The sequence below is a fragment of the Lissotriton helveticus genome, chromosome 3_2 (assembly GCF_964261635.1).
Source record: "Lissotriton helveticus chromosome 3_2, aLisHel1.1, whole genome shotgun sequence".
Lineage (NCBI taxonomy): Eukaryota > Metazoa > Chordata > Amphibia > Caudata > Salamandridae > Lissotriton > Lissotriton helveticus.
In genome coordinates this window covers 125,828,677-125,842,686 of record NC_136062.1, presented here as the reverse complement: position 1 = coordinate 125,842,686, position 14,010 = coordinate 125,828,677, and the positions used below count along the sequence as shown (strand labels likewise).

The 14,010-nt window shown below is 43.6% G+C and overlaps 1 protein-coding gene across 3 annotated transcripts in view; it reads right to left on the bottom strand.

The window, feature by feature from the left end:
* The window catches only part of MYZAP (myocardial zonula adherens protein), a 465,570-nt gene that overhangs the window by 393,657 nt on the left and 57,903 nt on the right, over window positions 1–14,010 (bottom strand). For all 3 annotated transcript variants that reach the window (XM_078684913.1, XM_078684911.1, XM_078684912.1), the window contains exon 2: window positions 2,532–2,618. In XM_078684913.1, the coding sequence (XP_078541039.1) occupies window positions 2,532–2,618 (87 nt within the window). The remainder of the gene's footprint in view (window positions 1–2,531; window positions 2,619–14,010) is intronic.

The window sequence follows — 14,010 nt, the reverse complement described above, 5'->3', positions numbered from 1 at the left end:
GATACTACTTTCCCTCATTCCTCATTACATTTAAAAACAGATTGTTGCTGCTTTAGGTCTAGGAAGGCACCCCAAATCTACTTAAATTATTCTTTTTTTTGTTTTTTGTAAACGAATGAGACTCTGAATGGCAGTTCATTTTAGCATTACTTTCATCTAGTAATGATATCACTTTCAAATGTAAATAAACCAGTCCTCAACATTTTCACTTTTTTAATACACCACCATAGCTGTATCTGGTGGCCCATTTCAGGTTTGAGAGTCAATCTATATGGAAAGCCCACTTCCCTCACAAGCCTAAAATCAGGATTTGCAAGCCCAAAAATGTATTGAAGAGGACCCCATCAGATTCTCATAAAATGTTGCCACCATTCTACTCCTGACGTTTGGCATCTCCTGGTCGGTCCACTAAGCCAAGCAGTTTATCTTTGCCAGTCTGATTTCTATGGCCATCCACACTGAATTTCATCATTTGTCCCTTCTTTCTGATACGCCATGTAGTCTCTTCTCGTCGTTCTTCCTTTGACAGTCTGGAAAGAGACGCTCCTTATTACAGACTAAAAACTGGCCTCCGGTGTCAACAGCATCTTCCATAACATTGTTTTCAGTTACGTCCCAGTTCAGAGAATGTCTTGCCTGTACCAACCACTGCCTGGGACAGTCACTGTAAAACAATGCGTGAAGTGATCGTTGGCAGAGACCAACAAGTAAAAGGTAAACACTGTCACCATTTGTCCTTCAGCTGGGAAAGAGTCAAGTTCATAAGTAGGGTAAAAGTACAACTTTAGGAAACTTCAAGTCAGAACTATGTGCAAACATTCTCGAGTTTCATACGTATGCCAGATATCATAATTACTGTGAAGTTTGAAAACAATGAAGCCTTTGTTCGGATGCCTATTTTCCTTTACAACCTGCAAGCACAGTGTGCATGTTCTAGAAAAGCAGATTTTTTTCATTTTTTGTAGAAACTTTTCTTTAAAAAAAATCCATATTACAATTAGAAACATACCAAACAATATAGCACATAATATCTGCATATCAAATAATACAATATATATTTTGTCCGCACAAAACAGACTAGTGACCAAGTAAGAAGCCAGATGCTAGGAAGAAGAAAACCAAGCTATTCCAATACGTTACTTTCAACAGATTTTCTACATCCTCAGTCTTGGCGCTGACAACTGTATATTGAAATAGAAATGCTTAAATACCATGCTAAACAACACATCTTTATAAATGGCGGTTGCATTAACCTTGTAAACAAAACATATGTTACCAATGCATATAAAAACACAGGTCAAACTCTTGCGTCAGTCTGCCTAAAGCCCAGCCCGGCTACATTTTTCCTCAAATGAAGTAATTTGGCACCTTATTCCTGGCACTTCTTTTGGCTTTTCAATAAATATTAGATGCAAGAGCATATACTAATATGACACATATCCTTACTAGAAGTGTCATAGGTTGTAATGCACTTGTAATACAGTAAAAGGGATATCCGCCCTCTAAACAATGTGTAGATCAGGCCCTAACTGGGGCATAGTTACCACTGGTGCAGCAGGTGCAGTGGCACCGACCCCAAGACAGAAGAGGCCTATGGACTCTGAATAATGCTACATTTTACTACCTATTGTGCACTTAGTAGTCCCTGGCCCCCTTACTACGCTATTGCGTCATAAATATGTTCTGTAAAGTGGCTACAAGATACACAACTCATTCTTGCTATTCCCTTTTATGCCAAAATGGAGTTAAGCTAAATACAGTGGCCTGCCAAAACAAAACAGTAGATAGCTATGTTTCCATGCACACAATTCTCCACATGTTAGTTAATTAACGGACTTTATAAAAGTATTATTTCCTCTTTAATTGTTGAAGTTGCAGGATAGATCGTTTAGCAACTCCGCTCATTTTCCCAAAAAACAATTAGTGGACAAAATTACATTCTTCTAGATTGTGCTATGATGAATCAAATAAACCCGCGTTGGTCCAGGGCAGGGCGAGGGACAGTTCTGCAAAGCTCCTAGGCAATTACAGCTTGGAATAGGCGACCTAACTCCATGAAACCCTTTCAAAGTGGTTTCACCTGTTCTTGTCGCACCCCACTTCCACATCTTCTACACAATGTTTCAAGCTCTGTGTGATCAAGAACAGGCTGCTCCTAGACAAGCGGCAATCCATGAATTCTTTATTACATATGACAATTTTGATGTTTAATGTTGGGAAGGCAACATTCCTGAGAGTTTAATTGAACATATTGGCAACATTTAAATCCGCATTGTTATTGGTCATTATTACTTTTATGTTCGGTTGGCAAAATTTCTGAAAGGTCGCATAGGACTTTTCCGGTTATAGTGTGCAGTTAGAAACCCTAAGACAAAGTTATGAATAAACTTCAGGTGCCACATTTTCAGGGAAAAAAAAAAATCAGCAATTCTGATATGATTTAGCAGTTTTGAAAAAATTTACATACAAAAAAGTGAATGGAGAATCCCGAGAAATATTTAATTATGGACATCAAACAATACAGTGCTTACCTTTTCTGTTTTCTCCTTAACATCGTTTTGTTCTGAATTTGATGCATCATCAACAGGCAGAGTTAAGCGTAGTCGGCAAATGTTACCCTTGGAGAGATAAACATAAATGTATTTTAATTTAAATGACTTTGCTTAAAAAGTGGCCCAGTAATTGACTCTAAGTGCACTTACAATATTATCCACATCTTTACACTAAATGATTGCTGCTTAAAGTTGTACGTTTGTATGCAACTAGACTACTAAAAAACAGTGAACGTAGTTCAGAGAGGATGTTAATCAACCTCAGCCCTGTCTCTGTTGCAGTTTTAGGTATGCCCTAAAGACAGCTTGTACCGTTGTGGGCTATCTCAATACATACAGTGGGCTCTGGGTCAGCCATTGCCTTTTATTTGTCGGCTCTATTGATAATCTCACTTGCTTGCTTCTTATTGGATGGCTTGCCTTCCCACGCTTGTGTGTGGCCCTCTCCTGTAGTAGAGTCTCTTTACCATCCTTTTGATAGTGACTGACTGGTATCCTTCCACTGCTCACATTTAGAGAATGTTTTTCCTTTTTCCATTACTCTCGCCATGTGGCTGCATTTATTTTCTTGCTCTCCCTCTTGTGTGCGGTTTACCTCTCCAAACACCCACCCCGCACACTGTTGCTTGCCAGTCAACAGTAGCCACCCCTCCCCAACACCCTCCACCATTACGGTCCTTGAAATAAACACGTGTATTTTTTTAAGGGCCGGGCAGCTGCTGTTTGCTGCCATGACACTTTGTACTCCAAAAAACATTGTCACATGCTTCTGTTACTTTCTTTCAAAACACAAACACCTTGTTGGTTCCCTCCGTTTCTCCCATTTCCTCCTCTGTTATTCCACTCCCCTTGAGGTTATTTAGATCATTCTTTTTAAACCACATATTTTTAAGAGCCCAACAACTGACATTTGCTGGCAGGCTACACTGGCCTCCAAAAAGCACTGTTGTCCAAATCAAATTTGATTTTTATATTTATTGATCTAAGTAGCTTTCGCATATGTGCAACACGGTCTCTAGCAGTGGCCATGTGTTTGCGTCTTTCTTTCTTTCCTTCCTTTTCAGGTTTTTGCTTTGCTAATGCTGAACAACATCAGCAAAAAACATTATGAAAGCCAAAAGGTCAACAAGGCAGGAAATAATTGTTTGCAAATTCTTGGTCTTTCTTGGGATTGGGTATCCCTCTTAGTAGACTGTAAACAGAATTCAGTTACTACACAATTGTGTAACCCCTCCAGCTCTTCTCCCAGCCCCCACCACTATGTACAATTGCTATCTCTTATCATTTGGCATTAATCTGAAGTTATATTTTTTATAAAGCATTCTACAGTGGAACACAGGTGGCATTATCTTCTCTATCCCTCTTTATTGTGATGGAGATGGAAAAGTTCTAGAAAAATTAAAAGTATCTGCGTTATAATTCATTGATTAGACTATAACTGGCATATCTCACTGTTTCTTTTTTTAGTTAGTGCCTGTCCTATTTCAAAACTTAACTTGAACATCACTTTAACCTTGGTGGGTTTTTTTCAGTACTGTTTTCGAGTTTTGATCATATTCTAAATTGGCCCAGCGTCCAACCCAACTGGAGCTCCCAACTTAATCTGTGTAGGGTCTGGACTCATGATCAGGCCCTGCAGGCAATCCTCTACTGGCACCTAACCACCACTATGCACAGCCTTAGGCTGTGCCCAATGGGGGGCTGCGCATGCGCCCTGGGCCCAGTGGCCCAGGGGCAGCCCGATTCCTTAAATTACCGATTCGGTAAATTACCGAATCTGAAATGTAGCCACCTACATCCCAAATACCCAATACCGGTCGGTAACGGCCAAAATTCGGTAATTTCGGCCATTACCGACCGGTATTGGGCCACCTACATCTGGCCCTAAGAAGATTGGTTGGGTGAGTAAACAGGAGTGGCAAGGAGATGTGGCATTTGTGCAGAAGTCTACCCTTTTAACAATGGTTTGCCCCTCAAAAATACATTATGCCTCACATTAATAAAACCCTGTACCACCCCTCACATTTTTAACCCACTGGCTTCATACCTGCACCTATTCCAACAATGACAATAGGGAGTACCTTACTTTTGTTGTGAATACAAAATGTTAGCACTATAGCTATTCTTTAGAACTTAGTGACAACAGTGCAGTTGGTTACTAGGGAGTTAACTGACAGACTGCTGCTTGTGTTGAAAGTACATGTTTCACTCAGCATACCAAACAGTTTTTTTCGGTGTAGGATGATGTTTGATAACTTATAGAAGATGTGTCCTCATTTTAGCTTTATAGATAATTTCTACGACAAAATGAACCACCTCATTTAATTCATTTCTAAAGGAAACCATTGGTTTTACAGCTTGGATTCCATCAAGATGGCATTCAAGCGTGCCACAAGTTTGTCATTATTGCAGAAAGTTAACACTCTTGTTGTTCATTTAGAACACAGTTATGAAACTGAATTAGAACATGGGGAATCAACTGGCAGGCTGCTGCTGTTCTTTGAAGAAAGTTTTGCTAAGAATATCAGACTTTGTTCTGTCATGGCTGATAATGACAGTGTGACCTTATAGAAATGTGAGCTAATTTTAGCTACTAGAGCACCTTCGATAACCTTATGAGAAAATAATGAGAGCACTGTTCACTCAAACATGGTACATAAAATCCCAGCAGAGAATGGCATTTTTCACAGGGTAAAATCACCTTAGAACACACCACAACCACTAAAATCAGTTTGGCACTACCAACAAATGATTTATAGTTTGTCTAAAACCTGTTTCCCCCCTTTATATGCGTTTATTTTTGTGACCCTCAAAAACAGGCTTTCACTACAATGCATTTCAAGACCATATCTTGAGTCCTGTAATGGATGTCACAACATGTTGTGGCCAGCTAATCAAGGTTTGGTCACTTTGAGATCCATTCCACAAATACCCATGGGTCAGGGTGTGCTCACCCTGCATCCCCTTTTTAGGTCGAGGACCGTAGGCTGCGCTTGCGCAGTCTCCAGGAGGAGATTTAGGGCTAGATGTAGGTAATAGCAAATTACCGAATGGTAAATACCGATTTTTACCGATTTGGTATTTACTAATCGGTAATTGCTATGTAGGAAGAAAAATAAAAGAAAGAAAAAAAAAAAAAAATCGGTAAAAATCCCGAATCGGTAAGATTCGGTAATTACCGATTCGGTAATTACCGAATCAGTATTTGCCATTGATTCCTATGGGCCTTGAAGCCATTAGGAATCAATAGCAAATACAGATTCGGTAATTACCGAATTTCCAAGGGGGACAGGGTGTCACTTTGACACCCTGTTGCACCCCTGTTTCTGGCTTGTGTGCCATGTGACACACATACATGCCCTTAGGGCATGTATGTGTGTCACATGGCACAGGTGTACATGCACAGATGTGAATGTACACAGAAATTCGTAATTTACCACCCAATAGTTTTGGGTGGTAAATAACGAATTTCTAAGGGCCTGTGGCACTGTAAACTGTGCCACCTACATATTAAATTACAGAATCTGTAAATTTACTGCTTCGGTATTTTACCAAATCGGTAAATTTACCGATTCGGTAAATATACCGATTCTGTAATCTTCTAGCCCCCTACATTACAAAACCCAAATACCGGTCGGTAACGGCCGAAATCGGCCGTTACGACCGGTATTTGGGATCCTACATCTGGCCCTTAATGTTTTGGAGTATGGGGGCTTGAACCCGCCTCTCTACTCCATTCTCCTCCATTGGCTGGCTTCCTAATCGGAGGCCAGCCATTGGAGGAGAGGGGAGTCACTCCAATAAAGCCCCGTCTCTTTCGGATGCGGGGGCGTGTTTTTTTGCGTTCTTTCGACTGTGACGTCATCCGTCACTCAGAATGCCAAAACACGCCCCGGATTCCGAAATTTGCGGAGCTTTGCGGCCGCCATTTTGCTGCTCGGTACAACCAGGAGAGCACCTTTGCGAGCAAGGAAGAAACCCGGTGTCCTCGGCTGGCCGTTTTGCAACGATGACCTAGGCTCCGTGAGCTCAGCAGTATTGCTCGACCTGCATGCCATCGGTTTTTGCACTGTGGATCCAACGAGGGCAGGAAGACGTGAGGAAATGTGAGCACGGCTGACTTTTAACTCTGCAGTGATGTGTTAATGTGTAAAGCTTCCTTCCGCATGTTAAAAAAAATAAGTTTTGAATTTTTAAGAGACTATCACATTTTTAGATTGTTGCACGATTTACAGGCAATACGTTTTCAGGGCTCGACACTTGCACGGGCTCTTCGAGCCAAGCCAAACCCATGGCTCTGCTCTCTCCCGGTTTTTTTTTTGGCTCGCTCGTTTCTAACACTTTTACTTCCTCAAAAGCCTTTACCTGGAAACGAATTCTCCATCTCTGTGTTTAAATAAACACATTTGCAAAGAGGCACAGGGCTCCCAGGAATGTTCAACATGATTTACCGCTTTAAGTGAAAGCAAGCGCCTTGTGTGTCCGAGGGGCCCTGCGCCTGTACTTTGTAGTGCTTCCTGCTGTCTGTCCATTAGACTCTCTTCGCTCCTCCTGTTTACGCCTGCAGTCGGTCCCTAAATTGTACTCCACAAATTACCGTCAAGGGACCTTGCCCTGGCTGTTGGCAGCACCTCACAGCGCCCTGACCATCCAGGATAAACATGCGGAGCACGAATTGCCGCGTTTATAATGTCCCACGAGGCACCACCAACAGAAGCCGGGTGCTCCCTTCTCTGCACGCCCCCTCAGAAACACGAGTGTACGTGTCACTGATAATAACTATACTCGCCTATTAGGGGCGAGGAAGCCTAAATCCAGGAAAATAACGGAAATCAGCACTGTAGTTACGTGACCCTTGCAGCCGCTATTCCCGCAGTTTAGTGGGCCTTCTAAACGAGCGGGATGTATTGCAAGCTCTTCTAAAATCTTCCCGAATAATGCGTTTTAACATTTCTGGCAGATTTTTTCATCAGTGGCTCTTGCCCTCTACCCGTGGGAATCCGCGGGTTTATATCAATATCGGATGCTGCTTCAGCGAGCAGGGTCGGTCCTGAGTGATGGAGAGATGCAGAGATCCATAGATGAACAGTCAAACTGAGCACAAGCTCTCCAGGGTGGCCCGTGGCGCCCTTGTGTGCGACTGACCCTCCCTCGAGTCCAGAAGCTTCCAAGATTAATAGGGATTCTCTCAGTTCAAGCAGAAATGTATTCAGTCGGTTTCACTGCATGTTCTCTCTCTCTGCTGTGCTAATGTTGGGAGTGTAGGTTCTGATAATGTAGAGTGTGAGTTTCAATAATGTGTAGTGTGTGGAGTCTGATAATGCAGGGGTTTTATTTATACTAATGCTTGGGTGTGGGTTCCGATCATGTGTGGTGTGTGGAGTCTGATAATGCTTGGTGTGATTACTACTAATGTTGGGGTGTGGGTTCTGATCATGTGTGGAGTCTGATAATGCTTGGTGTGATTACTACTAATGTTGGGGTGTGGGTTCTGATCATGTGTGTGTGTGGCTCTGTGGATAGCTTTTTATGTAGGTGGCTCTATGTGTTAGTGGCTCTAAGTGTAAGTGGCTCTGTTTGTGTGAGGGTGGCTGTGTGTGTGGGTGGCTCTACGTGAATGACTGTGTGGGTGGCTCTGTATGTGTGTGTATGTGTGGGTCTGTGTGGGTGTAAATGCAATAGGTCATGCATATGCGAGCGATTAAGCTATTGACATTGTAAATGACAATGCCATTTATTTAACGATTAAGCAATTGGCAATGTAAATGACAATGCTATTTATTTATGATTTTAAAAATAAAATGTCATGAGCAATGCCAATAGCTCTACCTTTAATAATGCAGAGACCATTCCATGCAAAAATTTACCTAAAGTGCAGATATGTCAAACAGCACCAAGGTTACTTAGAAAACAAAAAATGCATTTCCTGTGGAAAATCTGATCTAACTGTAACTACCCTGGCTATATGTACATAAATGTATCTATCTCAAACCATATGACCACCGAAACAGGAGTGGTGCAAAATCGTATTGTGATACCCTGAAACACTTCATCCTTAATCTATAAGCATTAACATTCATAAATATGAGTGGGTCAAGTGAGAATGGAACGATTAGGAGGAGGGAGTGGGGCGAGAAAAGATAAGGTTGAAATGAGTCAGTGTTAAGGTGAAGTTGTGGTGCAGAGATAAATGAGGAGGGAAGGAATTTCAGAGGACATTTAGGATAATGGTGTGGTTGAGGGGAATTGGGGAGGATTTGGTTGAGGGGAGTGTGGCTGCAGGGAGAAGCAGATTTTGAGGTTGGATGTAAGACTAAGTTGATGCTGGGATGGGGTTATGTTGAGCTGATGTGAAGAGGGGGCTGGCATGAAGTTGGGATAGGGTGAGAAGATGAGTGTGGTTATGTAAATTGAAATGGAGATAATGTGAGGTTCAGATGAGACGGGGTGAAATTTAGGCTAACCTGAGATGAGCAGGAAATAAGGGTGAGGTGGAGGTAAATGCTTGAGGGATGATGTGGAGGTGAGATGAGTGACTTCAAACTGAAACTGGTAAGGAGTACAGTGACATTATTAAGGAGGGTGGTTGACTTGAGACTGGAATTATATTAAAGCCAGGGTGTGATAATAACGATATCTTAAACTTAATCTCACTAAGGTAAGTGAAGGGTATCTAAAGGAAATCTGAATTTGAGGCAACGTTGATGGGTGGATGTGTGAGGCTAAGATGAAACTGAAATTGAGTATGCGTTGAGGTGGAGATAAGACTGAGATGAGGCTGATGCAGAGTTGAGTGTAATGAAGCAAGGATAAATAAAACAATTTGAGGTTGAGCTCATGGTTGATTTGATAATATAATGAAACATTAGACTGAGGTGAGGAGGAGATGAGGTAAGGTTGAAATGAGGATGAAGGTGAGGCAGGGAAACATTGAGGTGAGGTTCAGGTGTAGTTGAATCTGATTCGCGATTCGGAAGAGGAGTTGGATTGGCTGAGGAAGTAAAGGGTGCGTTAAGGAAGAGGTTAATGTGAGGGAGGAGTGGAGTCTGTAACGTAGTGCATCAGGGACAGTAACTATGCACAGGAAGCACCAGTTAACATCCAGGGATGGTGAGGTGCATGGCCTTGTTGACGCTTAATCTCAATTAACATTAAGGAGGTTAATTCACTGGAAAGGGAGAATCCTGTGCTCACATGATCAGTCAATATGATTAACAAAAAATGAACATTACTAGCCTTTTTCCTGATCTCAATTTGTAGATTTATTAAACTGTCAAATCAATCACTGCAGAAAGTAAAATGTTAGAATCAGAAGCAAATTAATTAATAAGTACAATAATACAATGTCTCTAAAATACATGGCATTTAATAATACCAAGTCCTAATACAAAATAACCACACAACACCTAGCCTCTCAAAGCAGTGTTCTCGCCAATGCAACAGCAGACTGACAAAATGAAAAAACAGTTTCATAGCATGCCATTATAAAAGAAATATGCATTAAATGTTGCTGGCACAGCAAACCAATCACACTAATTTTCTACTCAACCCTAAATAACACCTACTTGCACAGAATTTCCATTGGCTACTAACTCGCACAATTTAGTTGCACTGAGGACGTAAACAAGAAAAGAAACCTAATATAATGGACTGTAACGCACAACCAAAATGCCGGATATGGCAATGAAGATTCAGTGTGTAACGTTTCAAAAACACACCCCTTATGCATAGGAAGCTAGAGAAAAATGTGAATTTACACGTACAGAGACAGACCATGGCTCCAGATACATTTCGATGCGGTTATAAAAAAAAACAATAGAAAACAATGCTTGTGCACAACATTTAAATATGCACTTATAATAATGTGACCTAGTTTGGCCTAATTATGTCAAATGATCCATACCTCTGTTAAGAATTATTTTTCCTAAACAAGATTAGTTTTCCATAGCCTCCACCATACAGCTGACAGGGTTGCAGCCAGAAGGGGCCCCTCCATTAGGACAGAGGAGCGTCGCCCCCTTGTTGCCAGCAATGCAAAAGGTGAAAAATAAAATGGTACTCAAATAAATGTATTACCATTTTATTTTTTCCTTTCTCTAGCCCAGCCATGTCTGGGGGCGGACCATAAGCGGACTAGCATCAGGGGAGTGTTGCTCACTTTATCTGTTTACAGTGCGCATGTCACTTTGACCGGAGGCGAACCAGCCACTACAGTGGGCGAGTAATTTTATATTTTATTATTCTTACCCACTGATGCACTGTAAGACCTGTACCGCCTTCAGCCTCAACGCCAGAGTTCTCAGTCCTGGTTCGTTCTAAACTCAGTTTATAACGAGTCATGAGTGAAAGCTTTGCCGTTGACCAGGCACTACTAGTCAGTGGTTACACACCAAATATTTAGGGTGCACTACTGGTCAGTGATTACCCACCAAATATTTAGGGTGCCAGCCACCACTGGTCCTAGCTGTACTTCCCCGTGTGGCAGCTGCCTAGCCTACAGTCCCCTATGGAAGTTAAGGAAACTGCTCTGAACTCCTGTGAGCCTGACTCCCATTCAAATATGACATAAATCGATTTGCCATTTTCAATTGATCCATGGTTATAAAAACAATGCCTTTCAAGTGCTTGTATGACATTGCCAATGACATCAGCGTAAATGGCACATTTTTGCGCACAAATTCAATATTTTGCATACCAAAATTAAATATTCAAAAGTGGTTTTGGGCAGCTAGACGGCACCAAGCACAAGGACACTATGCAAGAGTGGTTAGTATGCTCATCTTTATAAGCGATACAAAAGGGGATGACGGACGGAGCGTTTGAGCAAATCAAACACTCACCCCCAGTCAACTGATCTGGGTTTAATCCATCACCATTCTTTAGCTCACTCTGCCACTCCAGTTCAGACATGCCATATGCAAATCAGTCTGACCCTGTGCCTCATGGGAACAGTCCAGCCCGAACCGCCAAGCCATGTCTTCCCTGGACCGGAAACAAGCATCCCGGGACCGGTTTTGGATTCATAATCCTTATCAGCCAGGCTATCTTGAATCCAGTGGCAAAGTGAGCAAGGGACTCACGTCGGAGCATACCCAGCCAAGATAGGGCGAACAAAGCGATACAAAAGGGGATGATGGACGGAGCGTTTGAGCAAATCAAACACTCACCCCCAGTCAACTGATCTGGGTTTAATCCATCACCATTCTTTAGCTCACTCTGCCACCCCAGTTCAGACATGGCCATATGCAAATCAGTCTGACCCTGTGCCTCATGGGAATAGTCCAACCCGAATCGCCAAGCCATGTCTTTCCTGGACAGGAAACAAGCTTCCTAGGACCGGTTTCTGACATTTCAGCCGTCTTCAGCCTGTTTGACTGACATCAGGTCAGATATTTGTTTGCAGGGAGCATGGCCAAGATGTCAGAGTGGTAAGCTCAACAATGGCACGTCCGCTATGGTTGAGGAGCGTCTCCCAACCTGCCAGCAGCTAGAAAAAGAAAACAATCAAATGATTGTTTATTATGACTTGGGGGTGGGTCAGGGTGGTAACAAGCTGGAAGGGGAAGTGTTGGGCACTACCTTCACTGCTCAAGTGGATTTAGCTACCAGTCTCAAACCGGCCAAACCCGTATGGCAAGTGAAGCTCTCTCCAACCCCAGCAGCATTGCAGGGTTGGAGAGAGCAGGCGCAAGCACTTAATCTGTGCGAGAGAGCAAACCATCAGCGCTCAGGCCAATCCAGATGCTGCATGAAAGCAGTGTCAGCATTGGCCTCAGTGCACTCTGGGAGCCTGTGTCTGGAGAAGCGAGGAGCACAATGGGGCGTGCCGGTAAGTGATTTTTTTTGTCTCTCCCATCCCCTACCTCCCCCTCCTCCCTTTGTCAACTCGCCTGTCGCTATTGGGTGGGAGGCTCCTTGCCATCACTGCAACAGGCACGCTATGAATTGGCTGTAAACTGTGCCATGCACGCCTATCGCACACTCACACTGGACCTCACGGAGATGGGGGGGGGGGGGGAAATCGATCTGCCTTTTTGCAATCTGGATGACGCTAGCAACCGCGATTAGGAGAGGGGCATGTGCAGTGGGCACAAGGGACAAGAAGGGAAGATAAGAGAATGAGCAGGTGTGGAGTCCTGGCCGGCGGGTGCACGGGACATCGTGGAGCCTTGGTCAAGAGGAGCCGGCGAAGCCAGGGCGCCTTGAATGCAGAGTGCGGAGCGCTCATGGCTGTCGCAGCTGGTGCTTGACGGCAGAGAGATTATGCGAGGAGGGTCTGGACAGCCTACCTGCATGATGAGGCCTAGAGGGCTGGGAGCTCTAGGGCGGTCGACGAATCCTTGGATGCCACACCAGCAGTAGGAGGAAATATTGAGTGTGGTCTGACCAGCAGGGCAGTGACAAGATTATCCGCTGCTGAGACATTGGGTGTGATGCATCCTTTGCCACGTCAGTGGTGCCATAGCAGAGGAGAGGTCAGACCCTTGGCAGCCATGGTACACCGCAGATAGAAGATTAGTGGGGAGGTCTCACCATAGTGCTGTATCTGCTGACGGGGAGTAGGGGGGGGGATGGGAGAGGCCCAAGACCATAACCCAGAGAACAAATCTATGCCCCGATTGTAGCACCTGTGGATATAGGGAAGAGCCTTTTGCATGATCACCTAAACAACTGGGGGAGCTGGGGTACGGGCCTTCCCACCCATGCTCCCTAAAAAGAAAACTGCAACACATGGTGCTCTCCTTGTGTATATGGGGTACTCGTGAAAGGGGTTGCGTGCTGCACTAGGCACCATTCCTGATTCTACAATGGCGCATACGAAGTTAGACCTTTTAAATAGCCTGCACTCTTTTAATGTGGAGCTTCGCAACAAACTAAAACCAGACTTTGCTAAGCACCTCAAGGAGCTGTGTGCTGACCTAGGCCCTAAAATAGCAGATCTCTGATCGGATATGGACTCAGTGAGGCAGTGTTCCCTGGAGGCAGAAAATCCCCTAACATCATTGGAAACGTTCCAGGCAACGACAAAGAAGTACCATGGTGCACTGGAGGACCAACTGAATGGAGTCATCAAAAAGTTGGATGATTTAGAGAAACTCACAAGGCAAGAAAACCTCAGCTTCAAGGAATCAGCGAGGAGGTCCTGGATGCTAACTTGGAGTCATTTGTGATAGGAATTCTGTTGTCTTTTCTTACGGACACTCACCCAGAAATGACTGCTGACAGGATACATCGTGCCGGCTGTAAGCACCCCTCATATTAGCAATGACTCAGAGACGTAGTCATCAAGTACAAATACTATCCTGAAAAGGAGAAGTTTCTACAATAAGCTGGGAGAGTGGGAGAGGCGAACTTCCAAGACTATTCATGCACAGTCTTCCAAGATGTATCTCAATGGACCCTGCAGAGGCGCGCAGCCTTCCTAACCATCACTCAGAAGCTCTAAGATGAAAGCATA